General features: G+C 53.4%; 1 protein-coding gene across 1 annotated transcript; it reads right to left on the bottom strand.

Moving 5' to 3' along the window:
* Positions 1-2,917: 2,917 nt before the first annotated feature.
* LOC110478601 (one cut domain family member 2) lies at positions 2,918-20,639 on the bottom strand. The gene is made up of 2 exons (XM_031507347.3): positions 19,470-20,639; positions 2,918-11,436 (listed from the first exon to the last, which is right to left on the bottom strand). The coding sequence occupies exons 1-2, from the start codon at positions 20,629-20,631 to the stop codon at positions 11,150-11,152; spliced, it is 1,449 nt and encodes a 482-aa protein (XP_031363207.2). The 5' UTR covers positions 20,632-20,639; the 3' UTR covers positions 2,918-11,149.
* Positions 20,640-20,659: the final 20 nt, after the last annotated feature.

The raw sequence follows: 20,659 nt of genomic DNA, 5'->3' as shown, positions 1-20,659 counted from the left end.
TTTGTGCTCAGCAGTAAGTGCCAGGAAAAGGTTATTTAATTTGAGTCCATTGGCCTGGCTGATGAGCATCCTTTCTGTGGCTGTGTGGAGATGGATTGTCTGTCCAGAGAGGGATCATCTCCAGCACACACAGCCTTTCATCCCCCGGGCTCAGAGGTTGCTCTGGCTGCCCAGTGACATCTGAGCCCCAAAAGGCCAACAGAGCACAAGGCCACAAAGTGGGGAGGAAGTGCTCCTTCCTTCAGGAGGAAGGCTTGGAGCACCGGTCTGGTGGAAGACCTGCCCTTGGCATGGTCTTTAAGCTCCCTTCCAATCCCTCTAGGATTCTGCGAGTCACTGGAGGTGCTGCCTGTGATCCCATGGCTCAGGGGGCAGGGAAAGGGAGTGCAGAACCGGAGTCTGGCAGTTCCTGGAATGACGGAGAGGGAGCTGGCACGAGGAATCCGGAGCGCTCCGTTCTCCTGTCGTTTTTAAGGATGATCCATAACGTGTGAACATCACCCGCAATTGAGGCCTAATTGCGTTTCTCCAGCGAGCAGGCAGCATTTCCAAAGAAGCTTAAAGGAGCACTTAAGGGATAATTTGGGGAGCAGTCGGGGGGGCTCCATGCCCAGGCTGGGCTCCTCACAGCCAGCTCCCCAGCGCTTTTATCCCGGAGCTATTGGGCCATTATGGCTACGGCTGTCTTGTACTGCCTTGGATTTCTTGTGCTGCCAGGCCGGAGTGTAACATGACCCAAAGTGGTCTTGTATGTTTTAATCTGCTGGTTTCATATCTTATGGCTTCCTGCCATTATCCCTTTCTGAGCTGGATCCTGGAGTCACTCCTGGAGGTTGGCTGTGTGCAAAGGCTGAAGGCAGCTTCCAGTGGGTGCAGCTTGTGGCAGGCAGAGCTGGCCTTGGCTTGTTCTCTGTGTGTGTGGGCTTTGGTGACAGTTGTTCCCACCTGATGATCCCTCTGTGGTATCCTGCCACGCTGCCTATTCCAAGGTTTTTTTTGTCCTGGTTGTTTTCCTTCAGCACCTCCATCCTACGTGTGCTGAAAATCAGTGGCATTGCAAAAGCTCCTGCTGTTTTCCTCCAAAAGAAACCCACTTCCCTCACCCTGACCTGCTGTTGTTGTGCAGCTTTTTCTGCAGGCTGAATCCCGGGCTGTTTCCCGAGGGAATTCCCACAGGGTTTCAAGCAGTGTGGGGTGTTTGGATCAGAAGAGCTGCCAGCACTTCATCTGCAGCCAGGAGGGAGCCGTGCTGCGCTCACGGCGGGTCCCACGCGGCAGCTCATTACTGCTGTGTTCATCCTGACGGATGCACTGCCAGGGAGCAGGAGGAGGATGGGAGTGTGCTGTCTGCTCCTGAGGGGGCTTCATAGCACTTTAACTGGAGTAACTGCGATTCTTGGCAGCTTAGGAACCAGTGAGTTGAGGGGAATCTGCAGGAATGAGCTCCATGGTCCAGAGTGGGCCCTGGAGCCGAGCACAGGGGGCCAGCCTGGCACTGGGAAAAGCTGATGCTGATACAGCATCCGGCCCAGCTGCAATCCTACCACGCGCCCAGCTCATCCTTCAGCTTTCGGCAGCTTAATGAAATGGTCCCATTTCCCTCTTCCAGCTGTGCCCACTGCTAAGTGCCTAGAAAATGCATCCCCAGGGGAGCAATCCTGCAAGTGAGATGGAAATGACCTGCCGCGGCTGCATTAGTCTCGGTGTCACCACTGCTGCCTCTTTGCTGTTAAAGGGTTTTTACCCATCCCGGCGGCACCGGCCCTGCAGTCCTCACCACCTCCCTGCACAGGAAGGGGGCCTGGGGAAACACTCCTCCCCCAGCACGTTCCCTCTGGCTCAGCCCCGTGGCCGGGGGGGCACGGAGGGCTCGGGGCCCCTCCGGTTCCGTGGGAGCCCCCTGTGCACAGCCCAGCCAGAGCCAGAAGGAAAGGAGGCTGGAAGAGGGCTCTGTGACACAAAGTGCTGAGGAGGCAGCTCTGTCTTTTTATCTGCACCCGTGGCCACGCAGCCAAGTGAAATGAAGCAGCGTAAATTTAATTAATGGCAGAATCTGGCTCAGTGTCGAGAGAGGGACACAAAGAGAATGAGCATGCAAACAAATTTTTCAGTGAGTTTATTAACCCCAAGGTTAGACATTGGTGCCAAGGTTAGATCCCAGACAATAAACCCCACAGGGCCTTGTCACTGCTCTGGGGCTGGGACACGGTGCTGCTGGGGGCTCTGGGGTCCCCCATACCTTCCCCACACTGACCCTGCTCCAGGTGGTCAGAGGAGTGAGTTAGGGCAAGAAAGGGCTGGTTTGGTTTTGTTTTTAAAGACAGAAATACAACAAAGTGCTTTTCTTGTACGCTTTGTTTTGCTTTTTTTCGAGGAAACAAAACAAACAGGACTTGTCCACAGCTAGGGGAAGTAACTGACTAAATGAATGAATGAATGAATGAAGGCAAACCTGCTACATCCTCCTTGCCATGGAATCTCAGCTCCAGGAACCTCCTGCCTCTTCCCGGAGAGCTGCTTCAGGGAAAGAAAGTGCAATAACTAACATAATTCTATGGTAATTACATTGCATCATATAATTCCATGACATGCATAAACATAAAGTGATTTCTCCTGTAATACCACAGCTACACCGGCTGTGCTGGTGGGAGAAGGTGCCGGATCCTTTTCCAAGTAGTGTTGCTCGTGCTTGGCCAGGCCCTCAGCCCCAGGTAACATTTTTGGGATGTGGTCCTGCACTGGGGCCTGCATTAGTCTGGCTGTGCTCAACTCTCCTCACCCCTCCCTGTCCCTGAGAGCTGCAGCAGCCCGAGCCCCTGCTTGGCTCCACTGCACCCCTTGCTGTGGGATGGGGTTGTTGTGGAAAAAACCCTGGGAAAAAATCAGGAACTTTTGATTGCACAAGGAAGCAAAAGCATCGTTTTCCTCCTTTATTGAACTTTGGCAAATCATATGTGTGTGTGGGTTTTACATCAATAGCTATAAATAAAACTTTGAAAGCAATGTAATACTTGTCATTGAGATAAAGGACATCTATTGGCACAAATCAGTGAGTAAAAACCCTTTAATGATAAAATAACATTCACTCTTTAGCTACTTTATTTGTCTGAAAAACTCAGCTTACACTCAGTTCAACATACCACCTTCCACAAAGTTAAAAAATGACATAAAATGACATAATAAAATAGACCTTAAATTTCATAATACAAGTACCTTGGCAAATTCCAGCCAGCTGGAGCAGCTCGTGCCAGCCCCGCTGTGCCCTTGCCATGGCCTCACGTACCCCTCGTTGCCTCTGGACTGAGGAATGCAGGTGTACTCGGCGCCTGGGTTACAACAACTGCGTGTCGGTGAGGAGTGGTGGCATCTGCCAGCAGGGCTCTGCCGGAACATCCCGCTCTGCTTATTGCGGAAGAACGTGGAAAGCTTTCTGGAAGATTAACCACTGTTTACAATCATCAACTGTCTTACAAAACCCCCTATTTCAAGCTCTTGTGTCTGTTCCTGTCTTTGGCAGAGAAATCAGGAAAGAAAAGAACCCGACTATATTACACAGCTTTCATTATTACCACAACCTACCGAGTAAGGCCAAATAAAAATGTCTCCTTGCACTAATGAGAGCACATCTCTAATATACCCTTAATGACAGACGATATCAACACTCAGAGGCCTCCTCAGGAGACTGCTGCTGCCCCCTCCCCAGGCCTCCTTTTCCACACAGAGTGCAGGGCACGGAGCAGCCGGTTTGGTTTTATGTCCAGCACGGTCTGGGATCGGGGGGACACCGGGGCTCCGAGGCTGGGCCCGCGGAGAAAACATAACCCATCCTTAAACGGGGCGGGGGGGGGCTCAAGCGTGAATCTAGACAAATCAAAGGGGGATAAAGCACCTTAACAAACCTGGCCCCAGGGCAGGGGGGCAAGGGGCTGCCCGTGGGGCAGGTGCAGCACAGGCCAGAGCGCTCGGGTGGACACCCAGGGCGGTCCGTCGGGCCGGGCGACACGGCCGGGACAGCGCTGCTGAGCCCAGGCTCCGTGCCCTGCCCGTGCTGGCACTACGGCTGCGGTGGCTGGGCCGGGCAGGAGCACAGCTGAGGCCAGGGGTGGTCCCTGAGCACCCACCAAGGCCGGTCCTGCTGTGCCCAGGGCTGCCATAAAGCCAAAGGAACTCCTGACCTGGGAAAAAACGCACGGCAGCCTCCGCGAGGAGCAGGACGTGCGCTGCCAGGGGACTGAAGGAATCCAATCGCTGGGGAGAAGCTGCCAGCTGGCCAAACTTCTCCCCAAATGGCAATTTCTTTGTAACTGAATTTGGGTCTGTTTAACTCAGGGACAGACCAGAGCCGATCTGGACAGCCACCCTGAGCTGCGCTGAGCTGCACGGGGCGAAACTGGGCGTGATTTCACAGCGTCAATGCAAACACAACTGCGCCACGAACAGCTAACAGGCTCCATGCATAAATAAACACCATCAACCCAAAGACCTCGTCCCAAACCCAAAGGAAGAAGTTGCCATTAAGAACCACGATGCATCACACTGCTAAGGGTTTGCCTCATGCATAAACATGGGAGCGCTGATTGGCAGTTGCTAATTATAATACTACACCGTCACACAGGACAATCAGCTCTTCAGACCAAGTAGCACGAATGTAGAAAATAATTTTTTTCCTCTTTTTTTCTTTTTTTTTTTTTTTCTTTCTCCAACAGAGCAAATGAACACAGATTGTTTCTTCAGCAAAATATGAAACTGTAAACTTTGGGCTCATTCTGCAACTTTTCCCCGATCCATAACAACAAAAAAAACCCAACGGGAAGAAAGACTGACGTACATTTTTAAGCGCACCTTCTCCGTCTAGTACAAAAGCACAACCTAAAACATATAAAGCTTCTTCTTCTGTTTTTTTTTCTTTTAAATCACAGTTACCAAAAAGAACAGTGAATAATTTATTACATACGCTATAATAACATTACGCTAAACAGCTATTCTCTATGAGGTATATCTGAGAAAATTCGGTAAGGGATTGCACGGTCTGCGTTGCCAACATGCCCAGTTCATAATAAAGCTTTGGAACCATGGAGAGAGAGAGATCAAGGACAGGGGGCAGGAGGAGGAGGAGGAGGAGGAAGAAGAGGAGAGCCTTTGGTATGTATTATCAGGAATCTGTTCTTTGCAGGGCTGCATTGCAAAGCAGCACAGTACAAAAGCCCACCAGGTACGATTCGGCGGCCCAGTCGAAGCTGAGGTATTCACAGGAAGAATAAAAAAAAGCACAGAGAGGTCTAGACTGGCAAAATCGTTGCTTTGGTTCAAGCAAGGCACTCGTCCCGTGGTAACATCACTCTTTGCAAGTGAAGCAGGAGTCGGGGGGGCCCGCGGGGACCCTGCCAGCTCTGGGGACTGTCTGTGTCCGAGGGCACAGGGACATCGGCTCCCCGCGCCCGGAAGGCATCCTGAGAATTATTATAGCTTTGTATTGAAGGAACACAGAGACAGAGAGAAAAGCACACTTGTCAAGTCCTACCGTTTCCAACACAGACTCAAACCCCCAAAGAAATGCAACATAAAAGGCAGCAGTTCATTAAAGCGGAGCGTTTGTGCTGAGCTGTGGGTAACCTCTGTGAATCCAAGGGCACGGCCCAGGCAGATTCCTCAGGGAAAGGCCCAGGCCAGCAGCAGCTGTCCCAGCCTGGGCTGGGGCTCGGGAGCGAGCAGTGCCCAGGGCTGGATCGGCTCCTCGGAGCCCCGCTTCACTCCCAGAAACAGCAGAACACAGGCTCAAAACCCGCGTGCCAAAGGGCACCGCTGATTCCCCGGCCAAACAACCAAACAGCTTGGAAGTCATCACTCAGGAGCGTGTGATGCTTAATGGAGCTTAATGCAGCCTCACTTCATTGCTAACTTGAGAAAAGTAATTAATTGGTTTTTATCTGAAAACGGCCATTGCAAACAACAACCAAAGGTGAGGAGAGGGAGCAGCTCCTGGATGCGTGCACGAACGCTCTGCAGCCCCACACCAGCCCTGGGCTCTGCTCAAGCACAATAATAATAATAATAATAATAATAATAATAATAATAATTAGCCTTTCCGCGGGGAATCTGCGCATGGCCAAAAGCCGGCGTCACCTCCAGCTCCACACAACCGCTCCCCTGGCGGGCCCTGGAGTGGGAACAGCTCCACGGTCTCCGGGCGCTTCGGGCTGGCAGCAAGGAGAAAGGAACACAGAAAAGGGCATCACCAGAACTGGCAGCTTCCAGGGTAGCGTTTCTTTGGGAATCTGGGCTCTGCTGGACGTTTCTGGGTGTAGGAGAGAACAGTGGGAGTTATCAGAGAGCACAAGCAGAATGCAGACCGCACAGAGAAAGAAATCTTTGGTATCTTTGGTATCATCAACACGATTAAAATTACAAATGGAAAAGTCAGTGAGGTAGCCTCTTTGGTTCTCACTAGAAATAGAAAGTTTTTTTCTAGGTATTTTTTTCCTTTTTTTCTTTTTTTTTTTTCCTTTTTTCTTTTTTTTTTTTTTTCCACACACAGAAGTTCATTCTTGGAAGCAGCTAGTTTAAGGGTTTCTCTCTTTTTGCTTGGCATGAATTATTTTCTCCCCAGCTTAAGTTTTAAGAAGCCACAAAGTTCACGCAAAGTATCCCAGTGTCTTTTTTTTTTTTTTTCCTGTTTTTCTGAACACACATTTTTAGGTTGAATATTCATTGCTTGCCCTCAAAGTTCGCTCTGCTGTTCTTACAGGAAATCAGCTGTAGTGCTTTATAGATAACTCTAATTCAAAAATAAAAACTCTACAAGGGCATCCCCGGCTGACGATGAATAAATTAAATAAATAAGTTATATTATGAAGGCTTCATGTGCCATAATAAAGGTATATCACACTTTCTAATCAGGAGGGAAGGGATTAACTTAAATAATTTAAACGTTGATATTTAAACAATTAAAATGAATTAAAAGAAGGAATTAAAACTAGGCTTATGCTTTATGGAACGAGTTGCTCTTCCCCTGTCTGACAGAACCTGGCTGCTCTACAAGCAATACCAGCTCTGAAGGGTATTTACTGACTTCGCATCCCCGATGCGCTACAACAGTCCTAGGCATAAATAAGCAAAGTTACTCCCAAATGAACTCACAAATGGCTGAGCTAAATAGATACAAATAGCTAACATCAGAGCCTGACCCCCCCCATCTACATTCAGGCAAAACTCTTACTGAATTCTAAAGCTAAACCGAAACACAGCGGGATTCAGACTGAACAGAGATCTCAGGACCTGCCCTAAGACTAAATTAAATAAATTACATGATTGATAGATAATATATCGGGTTAAAACCCACAGGCGTCTGGAAAAAAAATAAAACCATTTTAAACTTTGCCTTCTTCAAAAAATTCAAACAATAAAAATTCCCCATAATAAATATCAAGGAGGCCAAGTAGAAAGTTTCCCCGTCTCACAAAAATACTTGGGAATTGCGACAAGCGAGGGCAGCGCTTTGCAATCCGGGGTGGCTCCCGTGCCTTCCTCGGGAGAGGAGAGCCCTGCCCTCCCGCGGGCGGAGCGAGCTCGCTGGCCGAGTCCTCCGCAGCTCTTTGGGTTCAGCTGTAGGTAAGAGAGATCCACAGTAAAGCTTTGCAGCCGGAGTCAGCGAGCACATCCTTTGTTCCATTCAAAGCTGAATTCATCTCGGCTGTGCCCAAGCTTGCGACTCCAAGTTCCTGGTCCAGAAGATGCTCTCTGTACACCCACGAGTCTTTCGCAGCGCAATAAATGAAGCGACAAGTTACACGACGCAGCTCTACAGATTCCTCAGGGCAGGGCCTGGAGGTGGAACACAACTGCTGGGGTTTGGTGTGGTGCGGGCAGAGCGAGCACAGCCCCTTGCCCTACATGGACCAGTATCTCCACCCCAGTCTGCTCCGACGCTCCTCGTCTCAGGGAGCTGCTACATGAAAGCCTACGAGAGTGGGCAGTGAAATGGAGGACGTCACACAGGGCCATGAAGAGATGCAGGGATAAAAAAATTGCAGCAGGGTGAAAATGGACTGGGACTATTGATAGGTTTGAGGCCCCAGCCCAGAGAAATCTCGTGCGCGTTGCTACTCGGCAGTGCTGCGTAACGAACACTTCCACAATTTGGAGAGAATTTCACTGAGGAGAAATTTGTAAGTATTTCAGTGCCTGATCTAAACTTCCTTTGCTGGGGCTATTGGGTGAGCTCTGAGCAGGAGCAAAAAGCCCAGCTCTTTGCTCCCAGGCTTCACCAGAAGCTGTGGGCAGCTCCCCTCTGCGTCTGGGGAAGGTGGGAGGCAGAGCTGTGGCAATCTGGATGTCCCTCAGGATCCAGAGTGTCCCCTGGGTGAGGTGAGCCTCAGTGAGGCGTCCCACATGCTCAGAGGATGCCTGGGGCTCATTCCCTGTGGGATACAATGCACTTCCCCGCAGGAAGGGGAGGTGAGGAAGGAGCACTGGGGTTTTCACTGGTCCTGTGTCATCCCCTGCCACTGCAGATTGCAGGGGGACAGAGACAGCTCCCCTGAGGGCAATGCCGAGTTCAAAACGCAGCAGGGGCTGGATTGATGGACACTTAGGTGGGAATGAAAGTGAAACTTGAGCTGGGCCCTGCTCCACAGCCTGATGGCTCCAAACTCTGCACTCAAATCTCTGGCATTTGGGTTAGGAGCCCTCAGGACACAGCAACACAGATTGGGACCATTTTTAGCAACTTTATTCCATGTCTGGCTGCAAGGATCCTCCAAATCTCTTTGGTATCTGCCAAAGGATCCTTTGATCCCCAGAGCAGGCACATGCTGTCAATTCAGCTGTGAGGATCCTGAATTTGCTTTCCAGAAACTTTTCATGTCCTGAGCAGATGAGGCTCCTTGATTTCGATTTTAAGTACAGTCATTAGAAAGTGACTGCAGCAGTTCTGTGAAGCAATTAAAATGAAGCCCTTGTTTAAAGGCAGAGAGGAGCAACACGTGCTTTGGCTCTGAGGATAAATTTGGGCAAGTCATGATCTGGATCATCAAGACCTGGATCAAACAACATTACAATGCTAATAGGTCAGAAGCAACCCCTGAACTGCCCCACGAACTGCTGAATCTTGGGTTTGGTTCAGGTGGAGGTTTGGAGCCAGGCTGGTGTGCTGCTCAGCACTCACAGTGACAGAGATGGGAACACACATATTGCAAGTTTTATCCCTGGGGAGGAGAAAGAAGGGTGGAGGTCACTCCACTGATGTCACGCGCAGGAGGGTGGCTGTTCACAGCTCCAGACACACAGGAGACCAACGCACAAGTCACAGCCAACCCACAAGTGTTTCCTGGAGGGAGAGATGCACCAGGACAGTATCCCAACATCCTGCACTTGGAGTCCATGCAGCTCTCGGAGAGATGCACGTGGGGCAGAAACAGGGGAAACGTGAATAAAGAAACCCACCCTTCTGGTTGCACAAAGCCTCACGAGCGGTTACCTGTCCAGAGAACAGTGGGACTATGTGCATTAGTCGTGCAAGAGGAGAAACAAACTGAAACACAAGTAGTGAGAATCCTCATCTTTGGTATTGTAGCTGTTGAGGTTTTGGTTGCTCTGTTCCTTGTTCTTTTGAAAAAAACTGCATAGGCACAAATTAAAGACAATCTTCAACTTTAAGATGACTTGAGTTGTCAAATGAAGCAGCAATTGTAGTGGCTTTGCTTTGTTCTCATCCTTGTCAACCCTTTCTTTGAGATCTGCTTCCGAAAATGTCCAAGATGTCTGTAGAACACAGTGTGGGACTCATTTGCTTCCTGACATGCTTCCTTGTTTTGTTTTTTTTTTAATTTTTACTTTATCTTTCAATGGAACAGTTTGTTGCAGAAGAAGTAGGTGCAGAAAACGTTTCTTTGGTTTCGATTAAGTAGTACATAAAAAAGTCTCAAGTGTCTCTGACGGCCGCCCAGGCCGGTCACCAGCCAGCGGCCGCTGCGCCGCCTCCAGGGCGGCTCCGCTGCACGGAGCTGGAGAGAGGCCGTGGAGCTTGCCAGGCTTCCCCAGCGCCAGCCAACCACCCGCACCAGCGACCACAAAGAGAAATGGCAAGTTATAAACATCTTTGGCTTGCAGAAATCCTGTCTCTTTGGTGTGCTGTGTTCCTGCCGGCTCGGGGAGCCGGCAGGGAAAAGGAACTTAGGGATGCAATAGAGCTAAACGTGGCACATCTGAAATGGTCAGTGGCATCTGAAGGGCTTGTTTCCATTTCTTTTCCTGCTTGAAAGTACCATCAAATACTGATAAAATGAACAAAAAAATACACCGAACGCTGAGAGGTTTCGGTAACAACCGTTGCCGAGGAGAAACAAGATTCCCAGAAACTAAAAAGGATGCAACAATATAAATTAATCTAAGTCTTCCAAAACATTGTGTTTGCTGCATGAACTGTAGCAGTTCCACCGACCTCCTGAGTGTGCATTAGGTACAAGCACAGAGCTTGTGAGGAACTGCCAGCTGTGCTTGAGGCTCGTGCCGTCTCCGCGGTGTTCCCGGGATGTCAGGCTGCAGCTGGCACAGCCGCCCTGGGCAGCCCAGGGCCGGACCGTGGCTGTAGCTACCGGCTTTGTGCTTGATACTTTGAGCTCAAGAGAACTGAACTTTTCTGATCCAAGAACAAGCGGATTAAATTCAACTAAAAAAACAACCGAAAAAGCCTTAAATCTGATTGGTGGGTTTTTTTTCCCTAAAACGCTTAACAAAAAACCATGCCTGAGTTTAAAAACAGGGTCTTGGGTTTTTGGTATCCGACTTTGTGCTCCGCTGTCTTGCGGCCGCAGGGTGGTGTGGCCAGCACACGGCAGGCGCCGGGCATGGGAGGCTGCCGGGCTGGCAGCAGCTCCCGCCGGCCACAGAAACCTGGGGCTCAGGAGAAACCTGCCTCACGAACAACTCCCCTACGTTTCAGACCTGCTTCGCCTGTCCTGAGCATAGTATGGTGTGGAGAGAGGTTAATGTGGAGCCTGCGCCTGCTAAGACTGACGAGAAGCCGTAGGAATGTCCTGGGGAACAGCTGGGCTGGGCTTGGCGGCGGTGGGGGGGGATTGTGCTTTAGTCTCCAGCGAGGACCCTGCTGCCAGGCCGCTCTCTCCGCGCTGTGCCGTCCGTGCCGCGCCCCTCACGCCTTGCTGCAGGTGCTGGGGGCCGAGGAGGAGCCCCCGGAGCTCAGGTCATCTTGCCACTTCTCCAGGCTGCGCCGGCGGGCGTTCATGAAGAAGTTGCTGACGGTGGTGAGCTCCAGCCCCAGCTGCTGGGAGATGGTGATCTGCATTTCTTTGGAGGGACGCTTGTTCTCCTTGAAGATGGCGAAAAGCGTTCGGCGCTGGAGGTCCGTGAAAACCAGGCGGGATTTCTTCTGGGAGTTGTTCCGCTCTTTGTTGGGCTCTTGCTCTTTGCGTTTGCAGGCTGGGAGGGGATGGCAGAGACAGAGAGAAAGTGTCAGGGTGGTGCCCACAGACCCCGCCAGCCACCCCAATGGCAGGCACTGTCACATGGCGGGGGCAAGTGTCACCACCTGAGCCAGCACCACTCTGGCACATGGGACCGGAGGGCTCCCAGAGGAAGCCAGTTGGCTGCGTTGCTGTTATATCCCCAAAACCTCTCAATAGCCAGGAATAACAGCTGTACCTAGGTTCTGTCCCTTTAAACAGCCCAAAGCAAACCCCAGTCAAAGCTCCGGTAGCAGCAATTTTGTGTGAGCACCAAGGGGGAAAAAGCACCACGGACTCCTTGGCCTCCCAGGGCAGGCACTGGCTCACCTGGCCCTGCTCCTCCGTGACTCCTGCAGTGCCACCACCCAGGGCACCGCTCCCAGCGCCTGTCCCCCCTCCTGGGGCTTGTCCCGAGGGTGAAGCCAGGCAGAAGCACTCATCAGAGCTCAGGTCACACAGGGCAGCAGTGCTGGACCATGCCTGAGCGATGCTAATGGATCCTAAAACCCATTGGTATTAATAGCTGCTCTGTATTTATTAGCAGAGAGAGAACAGCAAGTGCTGAAACCAATACCGCTGCCGGAGCACACCCACACTTAAAAATAGCCTGCCCAGGCCGTCTGCACCGGGCACAGAGAGAAAATCCATATGTTGACATGGTTAGGTAATGTGCTGGGACAAAATGAGCCCAGAGAATTGATAAGCGGGCGGGTTTTAAGCAGCCCTGTTAAATAATTCTGCAGGTCTGGAATGTGAAATGAAGCTGGCCCAAAAGTAAAAGTCAGGCTGTGGAAATGTCTGTAATTAACCCAGTCAGGGCTGTACCTATGTGGAACCGTGGCACTGACTGCCTCCTTCCGTGCAGGGATAGTGCCTCAGAGCATTTCTGCAGGAAACTGGATTATTTTCTTGGACTGCCTGACCCTGACCCCTCTCAGCTGCCAAATTCCAGTGCCTGCAGCAGAGCTGCCTCTGGAAGGGAAGATCACACCTCAAAATACCCCAAAGCACAAAAGAAGGCTGGTCCTGAGAGTCGGGCTGAACCCCAGACAGGGGCTGTGGTGAACATTCCCAGCACAACCCTCCCGGAGCAGCGGCACCAGCGCAGAGCTCCGGCTGGGAGCCAGGCCAGCAGGAAGCAGCAGGGATGCTCCCAGCTGGACACGCCAGAGGCAGCAAGGTGAGCCTGCACCTGTGCCCCAAAGGCTAGGCTCACCTCTCCGAGGCCATTATCTGGCGATGTCCCCGGTGCTGGGGACGTGGTGAGCCACCAGCATCTCTGCTGCAGCTTCTAATCGGTTCCGGGACACTGGGACGAGTGGAGTGTTTCCTTCCATCACTAATTTATGTCCTGAGATACTCTGCGTTTTACAGTTATTGGTATCTGATAATAAATAATGCAGAGGTATGTGCTTTTTGATGCATTCGGTAAATACTTCCCTTGAACTGTGGAGTTTGCTCTTGAAAAGGCCCCACAAAGACAAACGCTGCACCTGACGTGCATCTCTCAGCAGAGAAAAATGGGGTGAGCACTCTAATAAAATCAAGTGATTTTCCAGGAAGAAAGAGAAAGGTTTTAACAGCAGAGGGAAGGGAAGAGACCATCTGGATTCTAAGCACAATTTGATTTATTAGATGTGGTTAAACCTGAACATACCCCATGAAAGCAAATGGACAACCAGCAGGAACTGAAAACCGTAACTGTGGAAAAAATATACCTAAAAATATAAAAGAAAAGATTTTTCTTCTGCATTGGATTAAAGATGCTTTTCAATAGAAACAATAGAGGAATTGCTCAGAACTGGGGTCAGTGGTGTCTCCCATAGCGTAGACTAAAGTGGTGCCCCACGACTTGAAGGGCATTAAGGGGGTGCAGTGTCCTGACACTGCACTGTGACACCCTGAGTATCATCACACCGAATTTTCTTACTAAGAGTTCATTTGTCTGACTTTCTGCAACAATGACTCTGATTTTCCATTTACTCCCTCACAAGAGGGGAACCTAGCCAGGCCAGGCATTCCAAACAGCCAGAAATCCTGAAAAATATCTAGAAGCTCTAGTGCTCAGCTCAGTCCCACCCTGTGAGCCCTCAAGCATGGGGCAGGGATGATCCAGGGCATCCCTCAGCTCCTACCCTTCTCCAGGAGGGAGACAGAGATGAGGACACAAAGGACACCAGCACCAGAAGGAGGAAGAGGCCTGGGAGGGGTCCCAGGGGCCAGAGCAGTGCCCGAGCAGCCCTGGGAGAAGCAGAGCCACTTGCTGGGATCCTGGGAAACATCCCCAGCACAGCTCCTGTGCCCCTCTGGGTCTGGATGTTTTAACTAACAGCAAAAGTGACTCTGCAGCCACCCAAACAAAGAGCAGGTGCTAAGAAGGAGCCAAGCAGAGACCAATATTCCCTTAACCCAGCAGCGTGTCCTCAGTCTCTGTTGTTCTAAGGACAAGCCATGAATATCGATCCAGCCTGTGTGGTTTGTGTGGGTGCAAAGTCACCCAAACCCAGTTATCTGTTTGATGGAACTAAAACTGCTCCTCTATTCAATTTTGGAGAGACTCAATGTGAGGGAAATGTAATTACTCTGGTAATACTGAGCACAATGAAATGACCATCAAAGCATTTTCTAAAGATTTAAAATGTTTTCCTTTTGCTGTGATTCACTTAAAGCAACCCCTTCTATATCCCTGTTACTACAATCTCTTAAAAACTAGGCCTCAGAAATCAATTTGATTACCTCTCTGAATTAAGTATGCACGAATGAGAGCGATTGAGATCAATACAAATTAGGTTAAGTACTCCGCTGTGTACAAAATCATTATGGAACAAGGAGCAATCAGAATGAAGATGCAAATAATCACATTGTCGGGGTGGACAGCCAGTGTTGCTCATCCCAGCTGCTGCACACGCACCCAACTCCTAATGTTTGAAACCCTAGGAATGCCCTTGATTGGCATGTAGCCAGAAAAGCAGATTGGATGTGTAGCACCAAGTTCATTCTGTTCTTCCAGAGAAGATCTGCTTGCTCATCCATTGTAATGGTGAGGTGTTCCCTGTTTGGAGATCCAGGGATTCCTGCAATGCTCCGAGAAAGACGTTCGCAGCCTGGCCGTTTCCAGCCAGGAAGGTGTTCTCTTGGTACCCCACCTGATTTTTTCCTCTCAACACTGAGGAGAAGGTGTGTGGGAAGGTCTCCAAGGAAGACCTCCTCTGCTCTTTTTTCACCTCCTGCAGCCCAGTGCTGCTTGCCAAAGCTTAATGCCTCGGCACAGGCCCCATGCTCCCATCCCATTATGAGGGGATGAGAGCTGCTGGAAAATCACCACTGCTCATAAATATGTTCCCTGCTTACTGAGAGATATTTTGGTCTTGGAGACAATTTGCGTTTTGGGAAGCTGCCAGCTTCTATCACTTGTCTAATAATTCTTCTGAGCAGCATTTACCAGTGGTTTGAGTCCCTTTTTTTCACAATGGAGCAGTTTGATTTTATAGCTCAAAACCCCCAAACAACCCCAAAACACTCCAATTTCTTTTTTGATTGCATTTCTCTCTGCCATCAGCGAGTTGTCTGGCTGATGTTATCACCAAAACCCATTTGAGATGAGTCTGTTTGGTATGATTTCTGTGTGCAAACCCCTCTATAAATCAGAGAGTCTTTTATGTAAAAGTCTGCAAGATTGATAGAGCTGGATACAAAATCTTTTACCTTGGAAAAAGAGATGTATTATCTGTCCCGTTGGATATAGTGCTTTCCCTGCATATTCATTGCCCAGGTATGATGGGCTTTTTCCAGAGAAGACAGGAGACAAGATGGGAGCCTTAAATACAAACAGATTGCTAGCAGAGGGAAGGGAGTGCTCTTCTTCGCTGTGTCTAGTGGGGATAAGATGAGAAGCAAAGGGTTTAAAAGACAAAAAGTGAGATTAAGGCCAGTCATTAAGGGGTTTTTTGTACCTGTAAGCCCTGGAAGAGATAGCTTAGGTAAAAGATCCCCCTCTGGAGATCCTGAAGAAAGAAAGGGGCAGACTGTCAGGACAAGTGATGCCTGCAGTCCCTTTCAAGCCTGCTTTCCCTCTGAGATCCATTCTCTGCACACCTGCAGAGCCCGCCTGCACTCTGAAGGCAGCTCCAGGGGAGCTGCTCTGATGAGGAGTCTGCCGCCTTTAGTGCTGCAGGCTCGGCACAGCCGCGTTGGGTACTGCAGGCAGCTTGTCATCTCCCCGTAATGGCTAATTGGAAGGGAAGGAAAGGCTCTTGCAGCTGCTGGATGGCAGCAACACCCAGGACGAGGTTTTGTGAATAACACCAGGGAGGAGCACCAAGGATGAGCACCCGGGGCCACAGCGCACAGCGAAGACGCTCCTACAGAGAGTGAGAAGAACTGACACCAGTTACTGGGAAAGAATCCTTTTGGCAAAAATGTTCTCCCCTTTATGCGTTCCTTGCCACAAATAAATTGTGGCTATTTTCAGCTGCAGAGGAATACTTGAGTTTGGGGTATTTCAGTTCAAACAGTGATGGGCAAGAGATAAAGGGTAAAAAAGAGATGCTGGAGGGAAAAATCTTACAGGGAAATAGTGAAGAACAGCTTCAGTATGAGCAACACATGATGACCAATTAATCGTTTCTTTTAAAAAATAGGGGGTAAAATATAGAAATACGTTTAATCCAAAACGTACTCAGAATTGACTTCATCAAATATCAAGAAACTGATAAAACTCGTTCGCTTTGCAAAAACAGGATTCAAATTTCTGTGTGGCAGAAACGCCTTCAGAAATGATGGGGGACAAAGAGCTGGGGCAAGGTATTATTTCGGAAAGTTGGTACACGAGAAATAGAATTTATCGGCTGGCACCACAACTTACCGCATGGATTGTTCAAACACAACCACTAATCTATAGCTGAAGAGAGCACCAATATTTCAAGCCACTAAGCACCTTTCAAAGAACCTTTACATACCTGTATATTTAGTTCAACGCTAAGAAATAGCTTTATAAACACATAACGTGCCTGATACAGCTATTATCATGCCTTCATTTTTAGCTGGGGAGACAGACAACAGAATAGTCTCAAAATCCAGGGAAGAAACATTTGATAGGGCACAAAGAGGCAGAGGGTGGGTGGACAGCTGTCCACAGCCCACTCCTCACTGTGAGAGCCCTCGGGGGTGGCAGGGGCTCGGCCCTGGGATGTGGCACTGCCGGGCCGGGGCCACGGAGAGCCCGCGGCCGCCTCCCTCCCTTCTGTCCGGCCCCGCTCTCGTCCCTCTCCGCCGCTCTCCGTGGTGCTCGGAGCTCTGAGCAGGAGCGAGCATCGGGCAGCTCCGCACAAGCCAGCCGCTGATGGCGCTTTGGGTACGAAGGTGTTTACTCATCACTAAGGCGCTCCGCTACCGCAGAAGGCAAACAGGCGGCGGAGCGCTCTGCTGACCCCGCAGAAATGTAGGGATTGTCCGTCGTTCCGCCGGGGCTTTCCCGAAGCCTTCCCGCCCGCCCGGTCTGGGCACCCGGTCCCGGGCTGATGCCGCCCTCGGGGTGGTTTTGCGGCAAAAGCGTGTTGCGACCCTCCCCAAAGCCCCCGGTGTGCCCCGGGGCAGCACCCGCCGCTTCGGCAGGCTGCAGGCACAGCCAGACACGGGGCGAGGGAACCCAGAAGAACGCTCTGCCCCGGAGCCCCAGAGCGCCCACGGAACTCCCCGAGCACAGCGGGTCCTGCCCGCACCTTCCCGCACAGAAACCGCAGCGCCGCCCCTGACAGCCTGACAGGGGAGTCCTAAAGACCCCCGAGAAAAGACAGTAAGCACAGGAAGAATACTATTAAATTAGATTAGGCTAGATTAGGATAGACAATACTATATATCGTCTGTAATAATACTAAGCACACCCACATTGCTACTGCTCCCACAGGAAGAGGGGGATTTCCCTTCAAGGACAGCAGATTTGCACCCCAATTGGGAAAAAATGCCAGGAGAATGGGGCAAATAGCTGGCGGGTATTGTTTCTTTTTAAAAACCTGAAATAGCTGTGGCTTTTAGCTCCGTGCTCAGAGGGATTTAAGCAAGCGAGTAAACGGGGAGAAGGAAGCACTGAGGCAATAGGGCCGCATATTCACACGTGGTAATAAAAGGAAATTAAAATAATCGATTTCCTGAAGGGAAAGGTAATTTGCAAAGGTCTTTCCCACTCCATGGGGAGTCCACAGCCACTCAGCACCTGAGCTCTCTCCAAACTTTACTCCTGGATGCAGAGGCATTCAGGGGGGGCTGGTAAAGCAGAGATCCAGAATTATACAGGCATAACTCTGCATGCAGCTGCGATTCCTGATTTTCTGCTCTATATGCAGGGCTCCACGGGGAACCCCCACCCGGGACCAGTGCTGGGAAGGAAAAGCACCAGCCACATTACTGGAAATGAGCCGGCTCAGGTTCCAGATCAATGAAAACTGGGTCCACGCGTTGATGCTCCTGTTGCCAGCATTAATGCTCTTTTAATCTTCTAAACATTATCTGCATCGATTTCCCTCTCGATACACGTTTGTTTGTGAAGGCGACATCACCGTGTGCTTGGCAAAAATCTCAAACCCCTTCTGTCCCTCTGACGCCCCTGTCAGACCCCGGCACCTTAATTTGGTGGCAGACAGAGAAGAGCGGATGCCCGCGGGTGCTGGAAGGAACGAGGAGTTTGCAGTCGGCGCTAGAGCCGAGCAGGGGATCAGCGTCCCTCTCCCGAAAGGCAGCACAGCCGGGACTGCCCCGCAGCTCGGGAAAGCCCGAGCACTCCCCACGGGGATTCTGGAGACCCCAGCCGTGGGTGTTTAACCCACAGCACCTCTGCTTAGAGGTCGGGCATGGATTAAGGCCATCAATCTTCCATGGCTCCTGTTTGCCCTGCTCTGCCGCATCCCAGCCTCTCCCGGCAGCTGCCCCTCGTGCGGGAACTCTCTGTACCCACTTCCTTCCCGCAGAGACCCCCGTGTCCCCTCAGACACCTCCGGGTGTCCCGGCAGAGCGGGCAGCCCTGGGAACAGCCCACTGTGTGCCTGCCCACTGGGAAACCATCTGCCCGCGTCGGCATCAATTGAAATAAGAGGGCGGACTCGGTGGCACAAACATCCCAGGATTTTCATCGCTGTCAGAGCAGAGCGCCCCGACCCCTGGCCCCCGCCCCACGCTGCGGTTTGTCCCACGCGTTTCTGCCCGTGCCACAGCCTCCCGTGTCCCTTTACACCCACGTCCACGGCCGCGGGGATTCCGGCAGCCGGAAGGCAGCCGCGGCCGCGCTCCACGGCGGGGCCCGGCCCCCACTCGCACGGGACCGGCCGGAGGGCCACCTCCGGGCACCTGCCGCGCCGCGGGCGCGTCCCGCACGGCCTCACGGCAGGGACAGCTCTCGCCGGCTCTGTCCGGCGCCCCTCGGTGCGGGCGCTGCCGGGGTCGGTACGGGGGTCGGTATACCGGGGTCGGTACCGGGATCGTTGCCCGCCGCCCCCCCGCGGCCCCCGCAGAACAATGGGGGCTGCGGCGCTCCGCGACCGCGCCAGGGGGCGCCCGCGCGCCCGCCGCGGACAATGCGGCCGGGCCGGGGCCGCGGGGGCCGCGCGGGGTCCGGCCCCCGCCCGCTCCCACCGACCCCACCTGTCCCGGGACGCGGGTCCCCCGCCCGGCCCCGCCGCTGCGCCCGGCAGCTCCGGCAGCCGCAGGAGGTACGCTCACGGAGAGCGCGGTGCGGTGCGGCATGCGCACCTTCAGCACCCGGCTCTGGAGAGCGGCCCCGGCCCCGCCGCCCGGCAGTGGCAGCGGAGCGCGCCCCTCCGCCGGCCCCGAGCCCCGCACAAGCCCCACCGGACAGAGCCGGGGTGCGCGATGTCGGCTCTGCGGGAGGCGGGGGCCGGCTAGCTCCGCACAGCCCCGCGGATAGCACGGCGGAGCGCGGAGCGGAGAAGCTGCCGGGGATGCGCTGCGCTCCAAGATCCGCGATCCGTTCCCCGCGCGGCACCGGCTCGCACTTACCTGCTAGCCGCAGGGCAGACATCCTCTGGAACTCCGGCTCCTGCAGCCACTTCCACATCCTGCGGAACGTCTCCCGGCCGGACTTGAGTTTACTCCAAGGCTTGGGGTTCCGCAGCAAGTCCGAGAGGGTCCCCTGGGAGCGGCACAGCACTCGTTGGGCGAAGATGGCCTGCGGGATGCTGTAGCGCTTCAGCTCCGCCGTGATCCTTTGTGCCACCTCCTTGGTGTTGATCTCCTCCAGCTGCCCCGCGCCGCTCCCCTGCGGGCCGGCGGCGGGGGGCGGCCGCTCCCGGCCGGCGGGCAGCGCGGGGCCGTGCGGCGGCGGCGGCGGCCCGGGGGGCGCGGGGTGGTGCGCGCCGTTCAGGGGCGGCAGCATGGCCGGGGGCGTCCCCAGCCCCCGGGGCAGGTGCTGCTCTCCCCGCGCCAGCATCGCCGCGTGCGCCTCGAAGTTGGGGCTCAGCATTTTGTCGTGGCCAGGCGGCCCGTAGCCGTGCAGGCCCTGCTGGGAGCCAGGGAGCGGGCCCAGCCCGTTGCCCAGCGGGGAGAGGCTCTGCCCCACGGGCGGTACCTCCTTGTAGGGCCCGTAAAGGCTGTTGACGGCCGGCAGCCCGCGCTCGTCCCGCATGAGCGCGAAGCCGCCGCCGGCGCTGCCCGGCAGGCGCTGGTGGTGGTGGTGGTGGTGGTGGTGGGCGTGCGGGTGGGCATGCGGGTGGTGGAACTTGTCGGAGACGGCGGAGATGGGCGGCAGGGGCTGGAGCGGCGTCAGCGTGGTGTAGGTGCCGCTCATGCCCATGCCGGGCGGCGAGGCCTCGCAGGGCACGCTCATGGCGTGGTGCAGCGGGATGGAGAGCTCGGGCCGGTACTCGGCGGCGCCGTCCAGCAGCGAGGCCATGCTGGGCACCATGGCGGGCCGGGCGGCGGGGGGCAGCTCCTGGTGCGGCGGCGGCGGCGGCGGCGGCGGCGGCGGCGGCGGGGGGGGCGGCACCCGGAGCGGCCCCGCGCTGCGGCCGCCGTGGTGAGGGCTGGGGCTGCCCATCATCTCCGGTTCGTGCCCCGCCGCCCCGTGCAGGCTGCCCAGCGGCTCCATCGCCAGCTCGGGGTTCATGGCGCACGCACCCGGTTCCCCGCCGAGGCACCGCCGGCCGCCGCGCCCGCTCCTCATCCGCTCATCGGGGCGGCGGCCGCCGCGG

This window comes from Lonchura striata, chromosome W, assembly GCF_050655825.1.
Source record: "Lonchura striata isolate lonStrDom1 chromosome W, ASM5065582v1, whole genome shotgun sequence".
Taxonomy (NCBI): domain Eukaryota; kingdom Metazoa; phylum Chordata; class Aves; order Passeriformes; family Estrildidae; genus Lonchura; species Lonchura striata.
Note: the sequence above shows the minus strand (reverse complement) of the source record. Positions and strands in the feature narration are given on the sequence as shown.

Excerpts from the sequence above, each read along its gene's own strand:
- LOC110478601 (XM_031507347.3), bottom strand. The coding sequence starts at position 20,631 with ATGAGGAGCGGGCGCGGCGGCCGGCGGTGCCTCGGCGGGGAACCGGGT. Across the intron at positions 11,437-19,469 it reads GTCTGCCCTGCGGCTAGCAG|CCTGCAAACGCAAAGAGCAA; the intron begins GTAAGTGCGAGC and ends ATCCCCTCCCAG.